General features: G+C 41.6%; 1 protein-coding gene across 1 annotated transcript in view; it reads left to right on the top strand.

Annotated features, from left to right (window-relative positions):
• Nucleotides 1–8,422: 8,422 nt before the first annotated feature.
• The window catches only part of GRM8 (glutamate metabotropic receptor 8), a gene marked incomplete at both ends in the record, with an annotated part of 337,473 nt that continues 322,789 nt past the window's right edge, over nucleotides 8,423–23,106 (top strand). Inside the window, one exon of the mRNA XM_084289618.1 lies at nucleotides 8,423–8,932. Within this exon, the coding sequence (XP_084145744.1) occupies nucleotides 8,423–8,932 (510 nt within the window). The remainder of the gene's footprint in view (nucleotides 8,933–23,106) is intronic.

The following is a 23,106-nucleotide window of genomic DNA, read 5'->3' as shown; positions in this document are numbered from 1 at the left end:
ATGGGGGTTAAGGAGGATCTCTAAGACTTTTGCTTATGGCTGAACATCGGGGTTTACCCATGTGACTATATTTCATATTTCTGTAATAGCTTAACCGAAATCACAGCTTGTCAGTCTACTTTCATGGAAGGTCTAAAGAAAAAAAAAACAAGCAAATGCAAACATGAGTTAATAAATTCTGTCTGAGACCTGGCCAGTTTCCCAATGTCATTGACCAATACTAAAAGATCTTCTCCAAAAGAGAAGTTACAGGCTTGAAAGACTCATCGGATATTGTCAGAGTCCCTTGGCTTGCCTGGGGCAAGACTTTTACTGCATAAATTCAGGCAGAACTATATAACAAAGGTGATCATGGCAGCGCTGGATGGATATAGCAGAGCACACTTGGGATTCTTCCTCCTCCCATCACTGACGTTCCAAGTAAGCAAGACAACTTGGGGCAAAGCAAAGAAAAACATCACTTATTAAGGAAAAAAATCTTTAGACTAGCGTGGAAGGGGGAAGCTGGAAACGGCCGGCTCGCTGTCAGGAGCTTGCTAAGCCACCCTGCTCAGGCAGACAGCCGGGTGCGGAGCCTTTTCCCGTTGCAGCAGCTCGGTGCCGAGCCGAGCCGAGCGGAGCCGTGCGGCTGCAGTTGCGGGCGCTGCCCTCGAGATGGAACCTTCGCACCGAGGCTGCGCCGGGCGCTGCGGGCCGGGAGCGGCCCCGGGCGGAGCGACCCCGCGCCCACGGAGCCTGCGGGATTTATTATTTTCTTGGGGGTGGGTGATGCAAACTTCCAGAGAGACCCGGCAAAACGCTCCCACGCCCGGCGGGGTGGCCCCGGCCCCGCGGTACTGAATCCTGCCCAGTGCCCATGGGGGAGAGGGGCACCCCCGTGAGAAGCCGGGGATGGGGAGAAAGGTGCGGGGACACCGCATGCCGGGGCGGGGGGACGGGGCGGGGGGCGTATGGGGAAGCCACACCTCCGTGTTGACAGCCCCCTTCCGAAAATTGCTCGAGAACCCCTCGGGCAAAGCCTGTCTGAGGGTACCGGGGGTGGGGATGGGGGGGCGACTGGGGGAGCCCCAGCTCTCGACGGGCCGGGGTTGGGGTGGAAGATGCTCCGAGCCGGCCCGGAGAGAGCCGCTGCCTTCAGCACCGAGAACAGCTACAAGTGCGGCGCCGAGCTGTGCCATGCCCACCCCACCGCGCCCTGCACTGCCCCGCAGGAGCCGCGGTGAGAGAAGGCAGCGGCGTGCCGAGCCGAGCCGTGCCAAGCCGTGCTAAACCGTGCCAAGCCGTGCCAAGCCGTGCTGAGCCGTGCCAAGCCGTGCCAAACTGTGCCGAGCCGTGCCAAGCCGTGCCAAACCGTGCCGAGCCGTGCCGAGCCGTGCCACTGTGGGGTGGGGGTCGGGGGGCGTTCTCTTTTCCCCGGCTCGGCACGGCGTGGGTCTGCCGCTGCAATTGAGCGGCGGCGGAGGGTGGAGATCGTCACGGGGGCTGAGCCACCGGTCCCAAAAAGTTTTTTTTTTTTTTTTTAAAGGAATGGGAGGAGGAATAAGCAAGGAGACAGTGGAGAGGGTTCGGCTTGGCTGATCGCGAGTGTTATGCAGCACCACTGAAATCGCTCTCCTGGCTACCTGTCCCAGGCTGAGCTGCACATGAAGCTGACGCTACCGGCAGAAGCGATTTGAGACGAGGGTTGTACCGAAATTACCTCATGCTATTCCCGATCGGCGCCCAGTATTAATTCCAGTGACCTCTACAGTAACACGGATATGCAACTCTTTTCCAGCAAGGTATTTGTGTGTGTGTGCGGGGTGTGTGTCTCCTGCAGGTCTTATTTTAAGGCGAGCGGACTCCACGAATAATGCAAGTTTTGCCTCACTTAACGTTTTGGGGCAAGGCAAGCCACTCCGCCTGCTTTCTGGCGCCGGAGGTTTTTGTGTTGCATTATTATTATTATTATTTGTGTATGTGTTTTAATTATTTATCATTTTTATTGTCGATAGCCTCCCCCTATCAGCTCTACCGAAAGAGATCCCGGGCACGGTGCCGTCATAGCAGCGAGCAAAGAGGGAGGATGGGGGTGCTCCCAAGAGCGGCATCTCCCCCCCTGCCTCCTTAAGCGGGTCCTCTCCCACCCCCGCGGGGAGGGGGCTGGGGGTTCCCCGCCATCTCCCCCCTCCCCCCGTCTTGGTCGGGGTTCTCCAGCCGGGGGCACCGGGGGGCTCCAACTTCTCGCTCGGCTCCGAGCTCCCTTGGGGTGGGGAGGGGAAGGGGGAACCCGGCCGGGCTCTGGGGTCCCCCCCAGCCCGGGGAAGGGGGCGAGAAGCGTCACCGGTCCCGCGGCGAGTGGTCCGTGGTGTCCCCCGGCGGGGAGCGGCATCCCCAGCGCCGGCATGTGCTTGTTGCGGGGACCCAGCAGGTGCATGCACGGCACGGGTAAAGCCCCGAACAACAACAAAACCCACAGCCAACCCCCCCCTCCCCCCCCACAACTCAACTCATCGATCGGTGGGTGATCTGAAGTGCATGCAAAGCCGGAGGGTGCACGTCGGAGTTTGCAAGCTCCCGACCTCCGGGACCGGGGATTCATTAAGAGATTTAGGGTTTCATTGAAGGCGCATTGTGAAGCTGACCGGTAGATGCAAGGAGAGGAAGGAACCACCGGCGGCTCTGACTAAAAGGCGACGGTTGGTTTTGATTTTATTATTATTATTATTCTAATTTTATTATTATTACTATTTGCAAGCCTGCGGGCAGCGAGGTCCCGGGGGGAGCAGCGGCGAGGCTGTGCCGGAATCCCTCAACGACAGACGCCAGCTGGGGTAGGGAGGGGGAATAAAAAAAAATAAATAAAAAATTAAATAAATAAATAGATAGCTCGGCTAAGTAAAGTGGAGAACAATAGGGGGCTCCCTTCAAGGGAGAAACGCCGCGGTGATGGGCGATGCTAAGGGAGAGGAGGCTCGGCCAGCCCCGGGGGTGCTCCCGGTGCCCCCCCTCCTGCCCCAAGCCCGGCGGGACCGCCTCGGGTCCCGGGTCCCTTCGTCCCCGGGGTGCCGGGAGCCGAAGGGCAGCCGGGAGAGCACAGAGGAGCCGCACGGAAAGCGGGTGCGTGGCCGGGGGGCTGCTGCTGCCTGCCCCCACCCCGCCAGGGAGGGCGGCGGAGCGAGCAAGGGGAGCACGGAGGGGGGGGGGTTAAGGGGGTGTTATGGGGTGTCCCGGAATGCTGTCGCTTCTCTGGGCAGAGCCCCTCCAGGGGCACCGGGCAGAGCTCCCGGAGCCTGCTCTGGGGAGCTGGGGTCTGGTGGGAAAAGGGCAAAATGCGAAGAAAACCAGCAGAGGAAGCTCTCGCAGGGTGCCTGGGAGAATCTCCTTGATGATTGCTTGGCAGAGTGGAGGTGAAAGCAACTCTGAAGGTGTTAATATTGATGGGGTTTATTCAGCTGTGAGACCAGGCAAGGGCAGAGGAAAATATTTGATGCTGTTTCCTTTCCAAAAAAATTGGAAGCTGCTATTAGTCTCGCCCTGGCAGAAGGACCTGTGCTGCTTTAGCAGGGGAGCTTGTTTGAAGGATGGATATTTGCAGGCAGAAGAAGATGGGGGCTCTGGGGTATTTGAAAAGAGGCTGATCAGAGTGAGTGGAGACATTTCTCTCATGGTGCTCTGGGAAGAAATCATTCCCGTAAACAAGATGCTGGGGGTGACTTGCCTTGAAGTCCTGATTATTGTGTAAAGGTTACCTCTGTGGCAGGGGCACAGCAAATCATTGCAGAAGAGCTGAGGTAGATAAGACTACTTACATCAGTGAAGAATTCTCCTGCAAGTTAGGAGTTTCAGTGTCAAGGCCTAAGGTTTTCCGAAATCCCTTCTGTTGTCAGCAAACCCTATTAATCTTCTATATGTGTCAGGTTACTGTACGCAGGTGGCAACTCTTTACCCACTCTGTGCTGAAATTCAGCTATTTGTTCATTGCCGAGTGCCTTGCAGGAGAAAGAGGCAACTTTTATGAACACTAAAAGGAATGTTAGCCAGGCAATTTTTATCGGATAGTTCAGAAGTAGTATCAGTAGTAGGGAGCCAGAGTAATAACATATTTGCATTTATTTTTCTTGTTAAACTTCAGAATGGAAGATGCTGTCCTCTTGCTTTCATTCGCTTGACTGGACATCTGACTGGTGTTTGGGTGTAGAAACGTGTCTTCTCCCTCAAGCTTCTCCTCTTCTAATTCACAGAAAATCGATTTCATTTCATTTTAGTAACGTGCCAGCTGTGCCTCAAATGTAATGACAAATATATTTTTTGGCCTCAAACAAAATTGCAAATACTTATTTTATAAACATTTTTCCCACCACCGAACAAATTTTTTGTTTGTTTGTATGTTTGTTTTGGGTCTCTCAGTGAAGGTTCATGTGTGTCTGGCTGGCAACGCCAATTTAAAAATGTTCCATGAGGTTCATTGAACATGTTTTCCTGCTTAAGATGCAGAGAATACTCATTGCTCCTGTGGCTGTCTGTAATTGAGAGATTTTTTTAAAAACAACATTTCCAGGTGATACGAAATGTTTCTGTGATTTCAGCCACAACTCCAGTGTTAACTGTAGGTCACCCTTTCGGGAGCATTGTTACCAAAATAAAGACCCTGCCTATATTTATTTCTTTACGTATCCATCACTTTCAGCTCACTTTTTAGATCTGTTTTTAAATTTGAAGACCTGAAAGGAGCCCACCTCACAGCAAGGGCTGTGAGTCTGTGGGTGGAGGAGTGATGGCTCCCTACACGTGCTGGTGCACTGGCTCTGGCATCATGGCACTGGGGTGCCCAACCTTGTGTACCAAATGTCTCATAATGCTGCATGCTTTTACGAAGGAAGTAATTGCAGAACCAGACACCACAAGCAGAAGTTTCCACGTTCCCGTCTTGCAGTACCCCACCTCCTTCGGTTTAAAAATAAATATACATTCTAGCAGAAGGAGTGGAGGTCTGTGCTGAAATGCTGACTTTTAAAAATAGCAATATGTTCTGATAGTACCAGATATTTTTAATGAATTAAAACCAAGAGAAGCATATATTTCAAGGTGACTGGGGAGAGGCTTTGTGCTGCAGTTACTCTTGAACTGTGCTGAGGAAATGTGTGAATTTCTTCTCTGAACTCATGTTCCCAGTGAACAGTAGCTACTACAGAGGGGAACCTGGTAAATTGTGAATATATTTGCATTAATTCAAACTTTTATGGTCAATCTGAAAAGGACAGAATTTTACTTCAAATGAAATCTCTGAACATGAGGCAAACTCATTCAGACTTTATAGCCTAGCAGCCCTTGCTTTACCACTAAAATTCATTGATAAAAATGGAATTCATTTAGCTGACATGCTTTCTCCTTAGCTACACAGGCTTATAACATTCTGTAAAAGTTGACGTTAATCAATATGTGAAAAGCAGTGTGGCATGAATAAATTAGGCAGTGTAATAAAAGCTTTTATTTCTTAGGTAACATAAAAAAAAGAAGACTAAAAGGTCTTAAATTTTTAAATAGAACTTTTTAAAATTTTATTTCTGTTTTATAGACAGACGAGCTGTGGACACTTGCAGCAAAGAAACATGCATTTTTATTTCAGGAAAACAGGCGAGCTAAGGCTGAGCAATTAATGCTTATGCAGACTGCGATGTTGAAAAAATGCTAATTATCAATTCATTTAAATTTCATTCTGTTCCAGATAAGGTATTGGAATCAAGGTGCTGTGCTCACTTTAGCTTCTCCAGTGTTGTTGGCATTGGGATTGCAATAGCTGAATTCATCACTGTTGGTTTTTATGAAGATTGACAGTTGCTTTAATCTTGGAGCATTCTTTGGCTGTAAGAGATTGACCTGAGACTAAGCAAGAGAAAAAGCAACATTTTTTCCTTCATGAACATTTTCACTTTCTGAGTGGTGTGTTCTTGTTCAGCGTGCAGTGTTAAATAAGAGCAGTCATCTTCTATTGCCTCAAGGGATCGCTCCCTGGTGGGACTGCACAGACCCACGTACTCTGAAGAGCTGGGTGCTCACTGTGGAACCAGAAAGGAAATTGTGTCTGATTTAGGTGCAGCTGCAACTTTCACTTGCTGCCATTTTGAACCCTCTAGCTGTGTCTATCTACTGTGGCAATGAAGTCAACAGCCACTTGTGGCTAGTTAATACTTCTTGTGATCTTTTCTCTCTGGTGTGGGCCATATTCTGTCCTCAGGCAGCATCCCATGGGACTAGATCAGCTCATGGGAAGGAGTGATATTCCTCAAGTTCCTCTATTTGTTACTGATGCTGAGTTTGGCTCCCAAGGCTGAAGCCTGGACAGATTTGTAAACTATGTGCCCAAAAGGAGCTGATGAAGAATAACAGGATTATAACATGAAACAGCACAGACATTTTTTTTTTTTTTTTTAGATCCAACCCTGAGCCAAATTCAAGCAAAATTAAATAATAAGAAGTAATGAAAGTCTTTTTCTGTTCCCAATTACAATGATTTTGTTCACACCAATTAAACGTTTCATTTTCAAGTCATTGCTCTGTTACCAGATCACTGTGAGATACCTTCTCATTAAATATAGAAGACTTTCCATTGTGAATATTTTTCTCAGCTTTTCAAATAGACTCTATTTTAAAAAGGTTTTCTAGTTTTATGAGCTTAGTATTATCATTTGGGGAAAAAAAAATAAAATAAATTAAAGCAGATGATCAGTTTCAAACCTTATCAAACCACATTTTGAGATTTGATAGCTCAAAATATTTCAACATCTTGTGGAAAATAATTGAAAATATCTTTGAAATACAGTATAAGTAGATCAAATCTCTTCCAATTTGACGATATTTTGGTAGAAAACTGTTGGATCACTTGGGACAAAGTACATATCTACAGAGTAGACTGTTGTTCAGTGTGATTAATTTCTTCATACTTTTTTTTTTTTTTTCATTTAAAAAAGGCCGGGTGAATTTCACCATAGAGTGTCCTCTGCTCTCTATAACCTGTAACAGGTGTCTAGAGAGACTGCCTCAGATGTGGCTGCCCAAAGTGTGCCCATCTAATATTAGGTGAAATTAATTCTCTCTCTTTCAGCTCCTCAGAGATCAAAAAAAATATATCATTCAGGCAAAAGTAATTTTGTTAAATATTGAAATAAACAAATGCCACTCACTTGAGAATTAAAGTGGTGGCAATTTTTGTAACAGATTTTTATAACAGTGTCAGTCACGTACTTAGAAATGTAGGATGAAATCCTGGTCTCATTAAAATCAGTGGGACTTTTCCAGATGTCAGTGGGGGCAGAACATCATTCTTGTTTTTTGTGGTCCAAATGCAAGCAGAGAATAGATACCCTGCTAATGCTGGACCTCAGATCAAGTAAAATGTGAGAAAAGGAATACTGGATGTTCAGCTCTTTTCCTAGCAGAATACATTGTGCTATTGTGCTTTTTTTTTTTTTTTTTTTTTTTTTTTTTTCTGAAGAAACCAACTACCTTTTCATAAATATAATTTAGCTTTTGAAATGATTGGGAGGGTATTTCATATATATAGTGAACCTGGAAAATAGTGAATTCCACTGGAGAAGTAATCAGTTTAATATCCAAATGAACATGCTTGGACTGCAGCGGTTGAAGAGCATACTTAAATTCAGGAGCCCTGATTACTCCATTGTCGCAAGCGGAGCCTCTCAGGGAGTGCAAGTGTTAGGAGCTATTGCACTTCTGTGGGCTGGAACAGAATGATACAGCAAAACAGAAAATACAATATGTTACGGATCAAATATGTTTTTGGATGTCATGCAATGCAAGGTAAATAGGAATTACTCGTCAGGCTCTGAACATTAAGCTAAACGTAGTTGCCCTGACTTGGCTTTTGATCTGCTGGTATCATCAATTTCTCGGCTTGTAGTACGGTGCAGCCAGGTGTTCAAATTCACAGAAGGCCAAGAATTACTCCCTTACAGAACATCAAAAGTAAAACCTCGCCAAAGTAACTCATATTCAAAAATAAATACACTGTGTGACAGATATAAAACTGCTGAACTAAATAATTCTTACTGTTTTCTTTTTTATTTTTATTTTATTTTTTTTTTTTTCCAGAAGTACCTCAGCTACAGTGCAAAATAGAAGGACATGAGTTACTGACCTCCTCATAGCATCAGAACCAGAGATACTACCCTATTCTTTACCATCAGTTAAAAGCAGTTGGAAACCACCTCTGAAAAGCTGATCAACCCTTGACATCAGTGGACATCTTTTGTAAAACGCGTTTTATGTACTTTTGAGATCCTTTTTCTACCTTCCATATGGTTCTATATTACTTACTGGGCACTGATGGTAGCCTCCAGAAACTGCAGTTTCAAATGGTCAACCTCATCCTTTAGCAAGAAGAAAATCTGGATACTGGCTAGCAACAACGTCTTCAGAGAAAATGGTATACGAAGGAAAACGATTAGTTTCTTGCCATTGTTTCTTCCTGTTAACAGCCAAATTCTACTGGATTCTCACCCTGATGCAAAGAACTCATGGCCAGGAATATGCTCACTCCATCCGACTGGATGGGGACATCATCTTGGGAGGACTGTTCCCTGTCCATGCAAAAGGGGATAGAGGGGTGCCTTGTGGGGAGCTCAAGAAGGAAAAAGGGATCCACAGACTAGAGGCAATGCTATATGCAATTGATCAGATTAATAAAGACCCTGATCTTCTTGCCAATATCACCTTAGGTGTCCGGATCCTTGATACTTGTTCCAGGGACACTTATGCATTGGAGCAATCCTTAACATTTGTGCAAGCGTTGATAGAAAAAGATGGCTCAGATGTGAAGTGTGCTAACGGCGATCCACCTATTTTCACTAAGCCAGACAAGATATCAGGTGTGATAGGTGCTGCAGCAAGTTCTGTGTCCATTATGGTTGCAAATATTTTAAGACTTTTTAAGGTAAGGAACATTTTCTACTTTTCTTTTGAATTGTAAGCAAAAGGAAATAAATGAGGTGATTGTGTTGCCTTACTTTCAGAAAACAAAGGGACTGAAATCTGAAAAGAGTGGTTTGCCCTTTCAAAGCAAAAAAGAAAAGGAAAAAAGAAAAAAAAAAAAGGAAAGAAAAACCAATGATTTCAGGCCCTAATTTAAAGTGCCAAATGCTTCTTTGAAGTTCTGAGCAACCAGAGCAGATTTTAGTTCTTTATTGACTTGTGTTTTTGTTTATTTGCTACTCACATTTCCTCCACATTGATTGTTTATGCTCATCAAGATCAGGTTGAGATTTATTTTGCAGATTTCTAGGAGAATGAAATATGAGGTTTAAACACAAATCCATTTGTAGAAAGAACAGATAATTTCCCTAAATAGGAAGATATGCCAGTAATAATCCAGTGCTAATGATGTGCATGTCTAGCCAAATGCAGTGTACAGAAATATCTTTGATTCCCTTGAAATCTTGAACTCCCCCATATTTTTCACAAGGTAGTAATTTTTTCCAGACTCTGATATAACTTTGTGAGAGATTACTTTTGCCCAACAGTTCTACTGGTATACTGTTCATTTCCTTCCATGTACTTTATTAAACTCTGCTCTTATAAATGATGGCAAAGTAAACCTGTCACTTTTAAACTTGTTAACTTAGATGGGAAGATGAACACATTCTAATCAATCATCAGATCAGGCAACGAACATTTGATTTTTAATCTTGGGCAGTGGTAAATAGATTATGGTGAACTGAGCACTTTTTTTCTGTGCACAGAATGACTAACCTTTTCACTGAATCTATTTTGTCCTACTGCCCACTGTTGTTCAGACTGATTCCTTCCATTCAGAAATCTTGCCTAATGTCCTACAACTTCACAACCACTGAAAGCCATTTCTTTGACTTCAGTGGAGTCAAACTCCACTGGAGGTGAGACTTCTGGTAACGTTAAATAATGTTGTTACTGATTTTGAAAAGCGTTGCTGCTGTTCTCTGTGAGTGGAAGTTTGAATAGAAGTAAGGAAAGATTGTCTTGTTTTGAAGGTTTCTCAAACTGGCAAGGAATATTTCAGTCATTTAAAAGGAGATTTCTATCCTTCCCTCCGATTCTTCCACAAAGGGCATAATGATGGATTTATAGTTCAGTGGAGGAGCAAAATGTCTGCTGGGTTGTGGTCAGGTATTCATTACAGTCTCAGAACTTATGCCTGGCTGCAGTTACTGCACATGTTTGAGACTAGTGGACTTGTTCCATCTGTATGGTTTGGTTTCCTTATGAAAATCAAGTATACAAAATTGAACCAAGTCTTAAAAATATCCTATATGGGGATTACCTCTGGATCTGTGTCTGGTGGGGAAGGCTTGCCCTTCCCAGGAATAATCATACATGCTGCAGGAAGTATATATTTTTAATTTCACATCTGCTCACATCTGCTTTATTTATTTATTTATTTATTTATTTATTTAAGTTTTGTCACCCTGTTAAATAATGCATGGTTCTGAAGTAATGATAGGTGGAACGGTCACTTAAATATCCATCATAATACAGGGCCACACAGACTAATGTTTACACCCAGACTTGAGTTGAATACAGTGCAGTAGGCTGATTTAAGAATTTAAGGCTCGTACGACATGCTTTAACTGTGAATTAAGAGCAGCAAGAAGGAAAGAGGCCTATGAATTGTCTAAGATACCAGCAATTTGTCTTCTGAAACCATGACAGCTACCTCCTGATTTCCATTATGCAATAAGATTGCAAATAACGTTCTACTGCAGTCTTAATCAATAGAGGGTCATGTGATATCCCCTCTGGGGAAAGATCTTATTTACCCATTTAATTGATGTAACACAGCTGCTGGCAAAAAGAGGAGACATCTCTTTTAGTTTTAATTATAGATCCTGCACAAATATTCTTAATAATGTAAAAAATGACAAATGATACCCTTTAGTGTCTCATATTGGACCTGCATCTGATGTCTGTTTTTACACCTTCCTCTCAGAAGTAGCTCTGTTAACTTTGTCAGAAGGCTTTGAGTAAAGCCTTCTGGATAAGGCCCTGATTTAGTGGCACTAACCATGGACAATAGAAAGGTCCTTCGCCAGAAATGTAGAAGTATAATCCAGTTTGGGTTGTACTCAGACCAAAGACATGAGCTGAGATTCTCAGCCGATGCAGACCCAACTACTCCACCGCGGAGGATCAGGACCTTTGTAAAAATGCCTATTTTCATTATATCCAGGATGAATGTGATTCATCCATTTTTATGTCTAGTAGTTCTACTCAGGAAGTTGAACCTGCAATTTGAAGTTCAGTATTGTTTTAATATCTACTCTGAGGTTCCTAAATGTCAGGACTACATATTTCTTGAGAACATTGTTATCCAGTGAAATTTTAATCTGTGGTAAAATTGTGAGAAGTATATTATATCACTCAATGGGAATACACAAACAAAGATAACTTGAGAAATACTATGCTCAGCAGTTTAGATTTTTATGCTGCTATTTTTCTTTCTTATTTTTTTTTTCTTTTATTGATTTTACAACATAAAACATACAGGTCAATAGTCCCATCTGATGATCTGGTGGATAGCATAAGCTGATTGATAGCCATGGTATCCTTTTATCTAAGTGTTCTCATGAGAAGAAAGGAAGGAGGGCACCACAAAAAATGACCTTGATCTATAGCCTTTCTGCTGGCCAAATGGATCACCTTCAATTCCTCTTCTCTGTCATTTTGTGAATATCCATGAGACATCACCACCTAGCAGCATTTTTTTTTCCCTGCCCTTAATTGGTCTGAAACATTAAGGGCCAAAATTGGACAGATTAAATTTCATCTTCTGTTTGTTTTAGACCTGTCAGAGATACTTTGCAAACTGGAAACACTTGTTCAAGAAATTAACTATTTGGAAGTGAATCTTATTCCTTGATTTCTTTAAGGAGATTGCATTTTGCTTTATGTTATTCTGGTGCTTGATGCAACGAGGATTGTGCAAAAGAATTGTTTATTGAGCTTTCAGAACTTGGAACTGATCTTGCTGAAAACATAGTTGGAGAAGACCTTCAGAGGAAAGCACAGAAGGAATGTGTTAGCTACCAGTAACTACCCACTCAAACAATTCTCCGTAGATCTCAGGACAGATTGTTCCCAGCTGAAGTTGCTGGCTCATCATTTTGAGAGTTGGTTTTGTCAGAGAGCATCAAGAATGGGCTGCTTCACAGGGGAAGCTGAGACAGAAGCTGAAGGGACAGCAAGGTGAGAAAGGCAGTGGTTATAGGTACTGGTAACACAGCCTCACCCAAATGAGAACAAAACTGGTCTGGCCATCTGATGAGGTTCAGCCAACAGTCCAGACAAATCCATAGTGGTGAAGTGTAAAATCAGCCAGGAAGTCAGGTTGGGCAACACAAGGTCATGGTCAGCAAGGTAGAAGGCCAACAGGATAGCTCAGGCAGGGACCAAGGGCAAGGGCCTGAACTGAAAGGTAGCTGTTGAGTGAGGAAGGGAGACAGAGGTACCTATGAGACTTCCCACAGATCATTCTCACAGCTCAGCTGTTTTTCCGGGCTGATTCACCCCATATTTGCACCCTATCAGAGCTGACCTTGGACACATGCAGCCAAATCCAGAGCTGGGGAAGGGAGGATGTTGCAGAGCTTCTTGGTGCCTTCAGCGCTTTGACAGTTTTTAGCATTTCCCATTGGAGTGACTGTGGAAATAGAACAGATAGACATGGGCCAGCCTCTCCTCTGGTGGACGAGGAGTTGCTCCTTCCTCTGGGTAATGGAAGGTGACATTATTTGGTTGATGTTTTTGCCAGTCTGGAAGTCCTGCTGCCAAAATGGTTTGTGTTTGGCTGGTAGGATCTATTGAGGGCCTGGCTGGACAACTCTCATTTGTGCAAAGGCAACTTTTCTATTGACTGGATCATTCAAGAGGAACATCTTGCTCTTACCCCCTTCCCTGGGTTTGGCATACTAAAATTTTGGTTTCCTGTAGGATGCTCAGGCACAGCCAAATGCTATCCTTTAGCTTCTTTGTTTGAAGTTTATAAACATTTGGGTGGTTCCCAGTCCCTCAAAACTTGTCCTGGAGAGCCAAAGTCTGTAACTCATCTCACTTCATGTTCCCTGTATACAAAGCTTGTACTTATTATAGAGTGATCTGGGCTGAAAAAGACCTTTAAAAACCATCTAGTCCAAACCCTCTGTTGTGGGCTTGGACATCTTCCACTATACCTGGTTACTCAAAACCCAATCCAACCTGACTTTGAACACTTCCAAGGAGAGGCCATCCATAACTTCTCTGGGCAACCTATTCCAGTGCCTCTTCACACTCATAATGAAAAATTTCTTCTTAAATATACCCTCTTTCAATTTAAAGCCATTACCTCTTGTTCAATCACTACAAGCCCTGGTAAAAAGTCTCTCTCCATCTTTCTAATAAGCCCCCTTTAAGTATTGAAAGTATTTAAGTATTGAAACAGTAAGGTGTCCCTGCAGCCTTCTCTTCCCCAGGTTAAACAACCCCAGCTCACTCAACTTTTCTTCATAGGAATGGTGCTCCAGCCCTTTGATAATTTTTGTGCCCCTCCTCTGGACCTTCTGCAACAGGTCCACATCTGTTCTGTGTTGGGGACCCTTGAACTGGATGCAGTATTACTGTCTGACTAACACATATCAGTGGTTAGAATCTGCTGGAAAGAAGAGAGACATTTATTTATGCTATTTTCCTATCATCTAAAAGCTTTATGCTATTTCTGAACTCCTTGGTACACTCCATCTGTCACCTTCACACTTCCAGCCAATGTCACGCTGAGAGCAGCCTAGGGACGATGGCTTGCATGTGAATTGAAATGGGTGAAAAGTATGCTTGGTGAATTGAGATCTGAAGCTTTCATGTATATATTGATGTAGGTGTATATAAAGCCCAAATGGTCATTGACAATTCTGTTTCTTTCCTTTTTTTTTTTTTTTCCCCTTGCCTTGTTTTTCCTTTTGCCTTGTCTTCCCTTTTGCCTTGCCTTACATTTTCTCCTCTTTTTCCAAGAATAAAATGCTTATTTCCTCTTCTTGGTCAAATTCTCTTCTTGTTCCACCACTGCAATCCATTTTAATAGGTGCTGTCTGGAGGGACTAATATTTACTTTATGCACATTTGCCTTATACATTTCATACACATTTACTTCTTCAGAAGTACATAGTACAAATGCCATCCTGGAGTTACTCTTCCCACTTTATGTGCAACCATCCAAATGCAAGAGAGAGTTTCTTTCAATAAATCTAGAAGTGAATGTATCAGTTCCCCAAGCATTTTTTTATCTGCTTTGACTGTTCACTTGTCTCCTCCTGGGCTTAGGGGATATCTTCGGGTGACAGCCTTGCGCAGCTACCAGGGCTGAACCTGGATGATGTTTTTTTAGGCTCAATTGCAAGTTTTTTGTTACATTCAGCTGTCATGAGGTGCTCCTGCTGTCTTGTGATCCAGACCCAGACAGGCCTCCCAGAAATGAGGGAATTGCAGTTGTACTGAGCTTAAGCTCACCGAACTTCATAAACACGGAGCTATATATTTAATTGTGGCAATAGTGTGCACCTCATGACTGGAGGGAATATGACGTGAGTAAAATGTAATAACATTTTACCACACGGTTTCAGAGAGCACACACGTACTTTTCTGAGGCAATCTGAAATATATGCAGATCCTGATCTTGTCTTTATATCTACAGAAATTTTTGCACCTCTTGAGCACTACTGACTCCAGAGGCTCCAGAGTGATGTGAGAATCAGAGAATGCAGTCACAGATATGTGACTGCAGGGCTTTTCCATAATGAGAAGAATTTTACCGTTTCCTTTATAAGATATAAAGAACAGTCTCCAGAATTTTACCGAACATATTGGCATTCATTAATAAAAAAATGTTCTGCACCGATTAAAATATTATCAATTTTCTGTTCACTCTGTCGCACTGCATTTGTCAATAACATTTTCTGCTGTATAGCATTTGAGATTTGCAATGGGATATGATTTTTTTTGTGGTTAAAACATTTGTGGAAAATCTTGTGTGAAGTGTGAAGTAAAAATGTTGTTAGTAGGGAGAAGTAGACTGAAACATTTTGAAATCATTTCTTAAGATGAACAGATTTGTTTTATGTTTGTTCTAGATAATATTTTCACTTTCTGAATCATTTTTAATTATAAAAGGAACCCATTGCCAATACATCCCATTTAATTTAACAGTGTTTTTTGTAGCTTATTACAAGCACATATCTGTTTAGTGCCTGAACATCTTGCCTTGTTATTGGCTGGAAAATATCATTATAATCATTCATTTTTTTTTTTCCCATAATTCAGCTTCTCTTAGACAGAAAGAACATTCATATCTCTGTATATTTCCATGGTAGTAGATACTTGCATTATGCAAAAATCCCTCTTAATTCAACTGTGATTTTTCTGTCAGTGCCAGGTTAAATGTGTTTCGGTCAAGAGAGAAAAATGGCAGGTCAACAGCAAGATAAAATTATATGTACAATAGATATTTTGCAAGTATCAATAATGAAATTGTTGAGAAATTTTTTAGCTGCAGCCAGAGGATGTAATAGATTTCCAGATTCTGTGAAAACTGCTAGAACTGATTAGCATCAAATTTTATTTGTGCTAAACTGCTTGAGGCAAGGAAGTACAAAAGCAACTTGATGCATTCATTTAGTATTTTACAATATATTAGTTTATAAAATATTCATCTAAAAATCTACTATTTTCAGTCTTATCCCATTCCTAGATGGAGTTATAACCAGTGGTTAGAGCAAAGTGGCAATTTGTTTTTCCGTATATTTACAGTGTTTGTCATTGGTTTGCTACAAGGCTTTAGAAGCATTTCTTGACCTTTTTGTGCTTCTCTTTTGTCATTTTAATTTGATTGTATTCAGCCATTTCACAGAAACAATCAGAAGCTTGATTAATGTTGGTTAAGTGGTTTGAGACATCTCCCCTCTTTTTGTGGGCAAGCTGGAGCTGTCTCAAACGTTGAGGTTTTTGTGTCATTCCCTAACCATAGTAAGCAAGCACCTTACAAAGAGATTGTAGCAATTAGAGACCAATGGTCTGGTTTTCTTTCTACTTTCCCTATGGGCAGTTGGGGATATAGATATATGTGTGTGTGTGTATTTCTCTCACATATACACAAGAAGGAAATTGCATATGAAGAGAGAATTATTTCACCCTTTCATGGCTAAAATTTTGCTGAGTTCTCACCTCTGTAAGAAGGTTGTTTGCATGTGACAGAGACCCCCGAGTTATTTGTTAAAAAATGTCTATATTGATATAGATAGCCAATTCTGCAAACGAGAACATCAAAAAGCTAAGGAGAAGTGCCTGGCAGTGGTCTTTTTTAAAGATCTTATGTTACTAGGAGGCATTTTTTACATCTTTCATAGTAAACAAAACGCACCTGGCACCATTCTCTGGCACTGAGGCCAGCTGACAAACAATCCACATCTGTATGATAAATTCATATTTCCCCAAATCACAGGTAGGCATGCAAGCTACTGGGAGGGAAAAATCCCTGACCTATGGTAACTTCTGAAGCCTGTCAGCACACAGGGAGACTGCTGGCTTGCATAGGTCACAGCCAAGCTATGGACTGTCCTAGAAGCTCTGGTAGCTGAGTTCTGATGTTCAGGAATGTGCTCTGGAAGGATGTGATTTACCAGCCTCTATGCTGGCTTCTCAGGACAGAGCTCCTCTGCTCCCATGTCATGCTGAAGGGGAGCCGAGTCTGTTAAGGATCATCAAAGCTGTTTCAGTGTTTTAGTACAATGATGTTAGTTTTATTAGCCACAATGAAAACTAAATTAAGACTTTATATTTTTTTTCCCTGGTGATAATTGTTTCCGTACAGTGACAGCTGTGCCATATAGTCTTGCCTTCTGACTGTCATCAGAAACCAGGCACTATTGTGTGTTACAGCCAACTGGTAGATTTTGTGGTTTTGTGTATTTCCATCCTCATTATTTTCCCTAAAGCACATTGTGCTTTTAGGATTAAACTGGTTTACTGTGCTTAAATGTATATCCTTGTTTTTGCTAGTATTTATCAGAGAAAAATAGTCATCTAAACAAAAGTCTTACTGAAGGACACTAATTCCACTTGAATGAATTAAATAGCCAAGAGCAAAATGCTCCTCTGGGCTGGGATCTACATATGCTCCCAGATCAGAAAAGCAAGATATTATGTCCTCTATTGTTCTGACAGGACAATTAAGCATTTAAGTCAGAGCTTAAATGAGGAAGCTGTTTGCCCTTGACTGCCTGTGTCCTCAATAGAGAGTGTAAAATGGTTTCAGAGGGGGATTGAATCAGGTCTATGAGTGTGAGTGCATGTTTAGCAAAAAGAGGATAGTTTGCTCTATTCCTTTTTTTTTTTTTAAATATTATTATTTTTCTTTATTTTTTTTTTAACCTCACTGCAGGATTTCTTGTTTGGGACTTCAGATAGATACCTGTCTCTGACTCTTCTCTGAAATAAGTTATTGCTGATAGGTATGCTGCGATATGGCATGGCATTGTGGGAGCTCTCTTCCTATTGTATTTCTTTTATAGTTTGGGAATGTGAAACGGGAGCAAAAGTTATTTATCTGCGTCAGAATTATTTGTGTTTTGAGGTTTGGCTTATGTTTATAGAAGATGCTTGCAGTATTTATTGCTTAAATTATTATTATATTCTTGTTTTCTGATTCAGGTATTTGGCTTTTGCTGAGGTCAGGAGCAGCAGTCAAATAGGATATAGGATATATAGGACTATATTCTTCTGTAGCCAGCTGGATAAGGCTTGCTTGTTTAATTCTGCTTACTTAAAAGCAAAATAGACTCTGATTTTTGCATCACTTAGACTAGTTTAATTGATGAAGAATTTTTGGGAAAGCAATGAGTTCCTGGGAAGCCAGCAAACAATACAAACAATACAGCTGTAAAAATACATCTGTAAAAAAACGGAGGGAAATAATGTCCTGTGTCCATGCAAAACAGCATCCCATTGGTTTTACTATCAGTAAGATTCTTGTTTCACTAAGGGATTTTGTTAGGTACATAGCAAAACAGATGTGGCTCCTCAGTTATTTGTTCATGATATTTTCAGAAATGACCATGGTGATCATTTTGGTATCAGCCTGCAAGGAGCTACAGGTACTTTCATTTGGAAGATAGATGGTTTGCTGCTGTGTGACAGCAGTGATCTTGAGTGAGCTATCTGATATCCACAGGCATACTTCTGCAGAATGTCTTGTATAATACGGATTAACTACAAAAATAATGCCTCAAATTCCACTGATAAACAGGAATTAATAGGGTACCCATGTATACTAGGATTCAAGAGGGAAAATATATATTGACTATTAGAAAGTATATTGCCAAGAAACATCCCGTTGTACATTGTCTATAGATAAATCCAGTTGTGCAGTACAGGAGAAATGTGAAATTTCCTATATTTCTCAAAATTATATTGGGCAGAAGTATGAGAATGCATATTTTTGTAGCAGCAGGAAAGTGGTTGAGATAAAGTAGCCCGTGATTTCCACTCTTAATTTTGCTGGTTCTGTTTACCATAATTTGCATAACAAAGATCAGGATTTAAAAGTTGCCAGCTGCTATATTTACTTGCTAAAGTGTGAAGAAAATATGTATTGTCCTGAGGATTAAATGGCTGATTCTCTTTGTGCTCAGTTCAGGCAGAACTGAAGCATTTGTAATGAAAATAAATGCTACTAGAAATCAAGAAACAGGAGAGACAAAAATAATCTGTTTATGTCTTCTTTGTTGGATAGGATTTGTTGATGCCCTTTGAAAATTCAAGTGTAAAAAGTTATCTTATTAACCAGTGTTTCATTTTTTTTCGGCATGTTAAACAACTTCACTTGTAAAACCTAAATGTAGTCGTAGCTGTTGTTTTGGCCTAACGGAAACCATCTTGCAAAAACTGTGAGTTGGGTGATATCTCCAGAACCAAATGAACAGCTTTCTGGAAACTGGATATATACAGTATTTGGGACAAGATGCACTGTAGAGAAAGAATAATATTGCTAAGGCTAGTCTCAGGGACCGGCATATGAAGGAAGTGTAGCTGTGCTGCATACAGGAGTGTGAAAAACTTACTGTTGGAACAGATGCTAAGAATGCCCTGTGACTCAAGGTATGATTTCCTGCCGTTCCTGCCAAGTTTCAAAGGTTGTTTTTTCCCCCCTTTTTTTTCTTATTTCTATTTTTAGGCTGAATAGCAAAGGACTTGTGATTCAGGAATGAAGATTCACAGTTCAAGTTATACTTATTTTATTGCCTCTTTGCATAAGGATCAAATAACATTTGTTTCTGACGTACAGGAGAAAATAGGAGTAAAGAAGCCAAAAGCTGAGGAAAACACAGGATATTTTTGGTATGGGTCAAATAATTGCTTGGCTCAATGGCTTTGTCTGCTTTGCAAAGCTTTGTCTGAGTGTGACAGACCGCCCTCGCTGTGTGTTAGTGCCTGCTGAAGCCTTACATCCTTTGTCTTGCTGCACCACAGACCTTCTCTGCGACCTTGGGCAAGTCAGGCAGAGCCAAATCTTCAGCTCAACCGCTGCTTGCGTGGAGCTGGGTGCCCAGGTGTCTCTGGAGGACTGATGTTCAGGGTCTGAACGCCTCTGCTTCCACAGTGCCTGAAGGGATTTGTGAATATAAAGGCTTCTCGATAATCAGATATAAGAGTAAGGGCTGGGGGCATGCTTCAGACAGCAAGCTCTTAACGAGGGATTCCTTGTATCCTCTTACACAGCTCCCTCCCCTGGGTTTTGCTATGAAAGGGGATTATCTGCCTCACTGTATGATTTAAATATGCAAGTCATCAGTCTCTGGAGCAAGTGGTGAAACCTGCCTGACCTGCAATCAGAGGCTGTACATCCCCCTTAGGAAACCATGATTGTCAAAGAAAGAAAGCCTAAAAATTAGGAAAAAAAGTATTTGGATTATTGCCCAGTAGAACTAAGATTTTCAAAGCTTATCTCTGCAATGTATTCTAGAGTGATTGGGAAAAATTAATGTCTGCTGTTATTAAAACAAAACATGAAATTCAGTAGAGTAGGATGAAAGAAAATTAAGACAGGTGCATGCAAATGTATAGTCTACTTTAAATGAGTGGATATTTGTTTCTTAAATGCTTGAGAAAAATCAATTTTGAAACAACTAGCTAACAATTATTCCAATTTTTTGTTGGTGTATCAGGAACCTCTTTTTTTTTTTGGTTGTTGATTCATTTTTCATGCTTATTTATTTGATTACATGTAGCTTGACTAAAAAACCCTATGAACTGTGCAGCGTCAGGCAGCTGAGTGGCAAATGACTGCCTCACTGATTTACCAGGAGTGGATTAGGAGCTAAGAGAGATTTCTACACCTTTCAGAAGAGGTGCTTCATATTTTCAAATTTTCTCCTTTTCAGTTGTGTTTAATAAACCTAAAACATGAATGCAGTACTGTGAGCAGGACTGTACAAGTACTTAGTCAGTTTGACAGCTGAACTGAAAAATAAACATTCATTTTAATCTGAACAATAATGATGATGTTGAATTGGGATTTGGAGGCTTCTTCTTTGGCTGTTTTTTGATTTATTTTGTTGAGGAAAGCTCCCCAAAATGTTTTGTTCTGTGTTAAATGATAGCTTATGCTCCATATGGAATAAAATATTTACATTTTGTATATTTTATAATTTATAATTGCAAAAATAAAGTGATAGGTTTGAAATGCCAGTCTTGGGTACCATTCATTAAGTGGTACTGTTGCTGTTGTCACGGTGTGGAGCAGTTACTCATGACACACAAGCTCAAATTATTTGGAATTCAGAGTGGGCCTTTAAAGGTAGCAAAGGAGATGGAGCTTCCAGCCCCACAGCAACAGATATGACTATTTTACGGTGAATTTAAGCTTTCTGGTCCCTCACAGGGCCTCCAGGGCACTCTGTATAGATGAGCTTTCCGACACTTTCAGTCCTGTGACTTTTCTTTCTGCTACAATGGGTCTTGTCCCAGCAGTCTTCAGTGTGCAGGAGCTTCCCTGGGGAGGTCTCATCTTGAACATTGTCAGAGTAGGCATGTTTGAAAACCACTTCCCGCTCTTCCCTTTCTGAACAGCTGTATGTGAGTTAATGCTGCTGTTGCCAGATGCCGTCTATTCACTGCTGATAAGCTTTCACAATGGGAACATTTTATTTCATCTATGCTAGAATTCATTAAATATTCATTGGAGCAATGATTTGAACTTACCTATCCCTGCTCCTTGCTGAATAGTGGACTATGGAGTGAATTACTCTCAGGCAGGTCCAACGGAAGCTTAATTGTTTATGAAAACATGAACAGCTACAGCAAGAGAGATTTTCATGTGCAAAAACCCCATAACTCAATGGTTAGTTGTTCCCAGCTGAGTACTCTAACCACCAGGCTATTAAGTATAATGCAGGCAGCTACTACAGCCTCATTTTTCCTTTTGGAACATACTGGTGCATTGTGAAGATAAATTTACAAAAAAATGACAGGTATGTGGTGATGACAGACAACAGAACCAATGGCAAACCTGTAAAGAAGTCCAGCTGAATGCCACAGGGAAACCTATCAGTAAGCCATGTTTGAATACTGTAGCATTCATTTAGATGCTTTAGCCATGGACTCTCAAGCTTTTATCCTTAAGAAGAAATCTGAAAGTCTTGACTGGAATGGTAACACAAGATTTGTCTTACTTTGGCTGCCTAGTTTAACATAGTCCCCAAGGACAGATGGCTGTGTTCCTGTGAATGTCTGATTCTCATCCCCCATGAGTCTGAAGTGCGCATGGACCTTTGCAAGTGGATATCTGTGTTCATGGTTCATAGAAGAAGACCTATTGACTTCCAAAGGCTAGGAATTTCTAACTATCTCCTACTACAAGGTACTGAGCATCTCACTTCCGAACTCTCCAGATGTTGAGCAGGTGCAGAGGTTCTTCAATTTCTAGGGCTGAGCTCTTTGCAGTGCAAAACCCTTGCCATGAACTGTCTCATTTTCACACCCTCATAAAATATAGATTGTTTCTGTCCTTGACATAGTGGCTTGTAATTACTTTTGATTTGCTTTACACAGAGGGCTCTATATAAAAGCTGTAGAGCTTTTTATTTCATCTATGGAAAATTGGAGGACACTCCCACAGCAGCTACTGACAGTGATGTTTGTCATTCCTTGTTTCTCCAGGCTACTGTGAATATCATGGATCCTGTAGTTATTTAGGCTGATATCATAGTAATAAATAATGTTATATTTTACTTTATAGCTCCTATTTGCAGCAGTGCTTCGGGAGCTTCCCTCTAACACACTAAAGACCATTAAAATATTAAAACATACAGCAAATGAACCATAAAAATAATGCCAAATGGACAAATAAAATAAAATAATTGGACTGCGACAGCAGCTTTTATTTATTTATTTATTTTCAAATCTAACATACAAGTCTCTCTAAATTGTTTACATCTGTTGTGTTTCTTAACTGAAGGCTTAAGATGTAGAGAAGGCTGGAGAAGGCAAGGACAGCATACAACCAATATTTTCTGCAAGTCATAATGAAGGAATTCAGTAGTTATGATTTTAATTGGGATACTTTTCAGATCCAGTGACTGAAAAAAAATGTTATGGAGTTAGATGTCAATATACACGAATCTCACTGATTTAACTAGAAGCTTCTGCTTAAAAGATTAAGGGGAAAAAAGTTGTTAAGGTACATCATTTGTTCCCACTCAAAAAAAGCTGAATTCTGCATTCCCTGCACCACATGCCAAGGAGAACAGAAAGTGATGGCAGGAGTCTGAAACCTGTATCCAGGCAGTGCTACGTAGTCTCAGCTGCCACTGTTGGACCATGTGTGAGAAAAGCAATGCCTGTAGCTCAAATGGCTCTACTTTTGGAGATGTGGAATTGGCTTAGACCTCAAACTAGCTTATGCATGTGCTACTATTAGTGACAGATTTTATTTGGATTTATATCAAGGAGGAACTTTGCTTCGGTTTACAAAACCCAGCCATATGTGCTTTTGATACGCTGGAGCAGCCTATCCTAAGTCAGCAAGTTAAAATCCATCCACCCTGCCTGCAGTGGCAG

Source organism: Netta rufina (genome assembly GCF_964035555.1).
Source record: "Netta rufina genome assembly, chromosome: 1".
NCBI lineage: Eukaryota > Metazoa > Chordata > Aves > Anseriformes > Anatidae > Netta > Netta rufina.
This window is presented reverse-complemented; position numbering and strand designations above follow the sequence as displayed.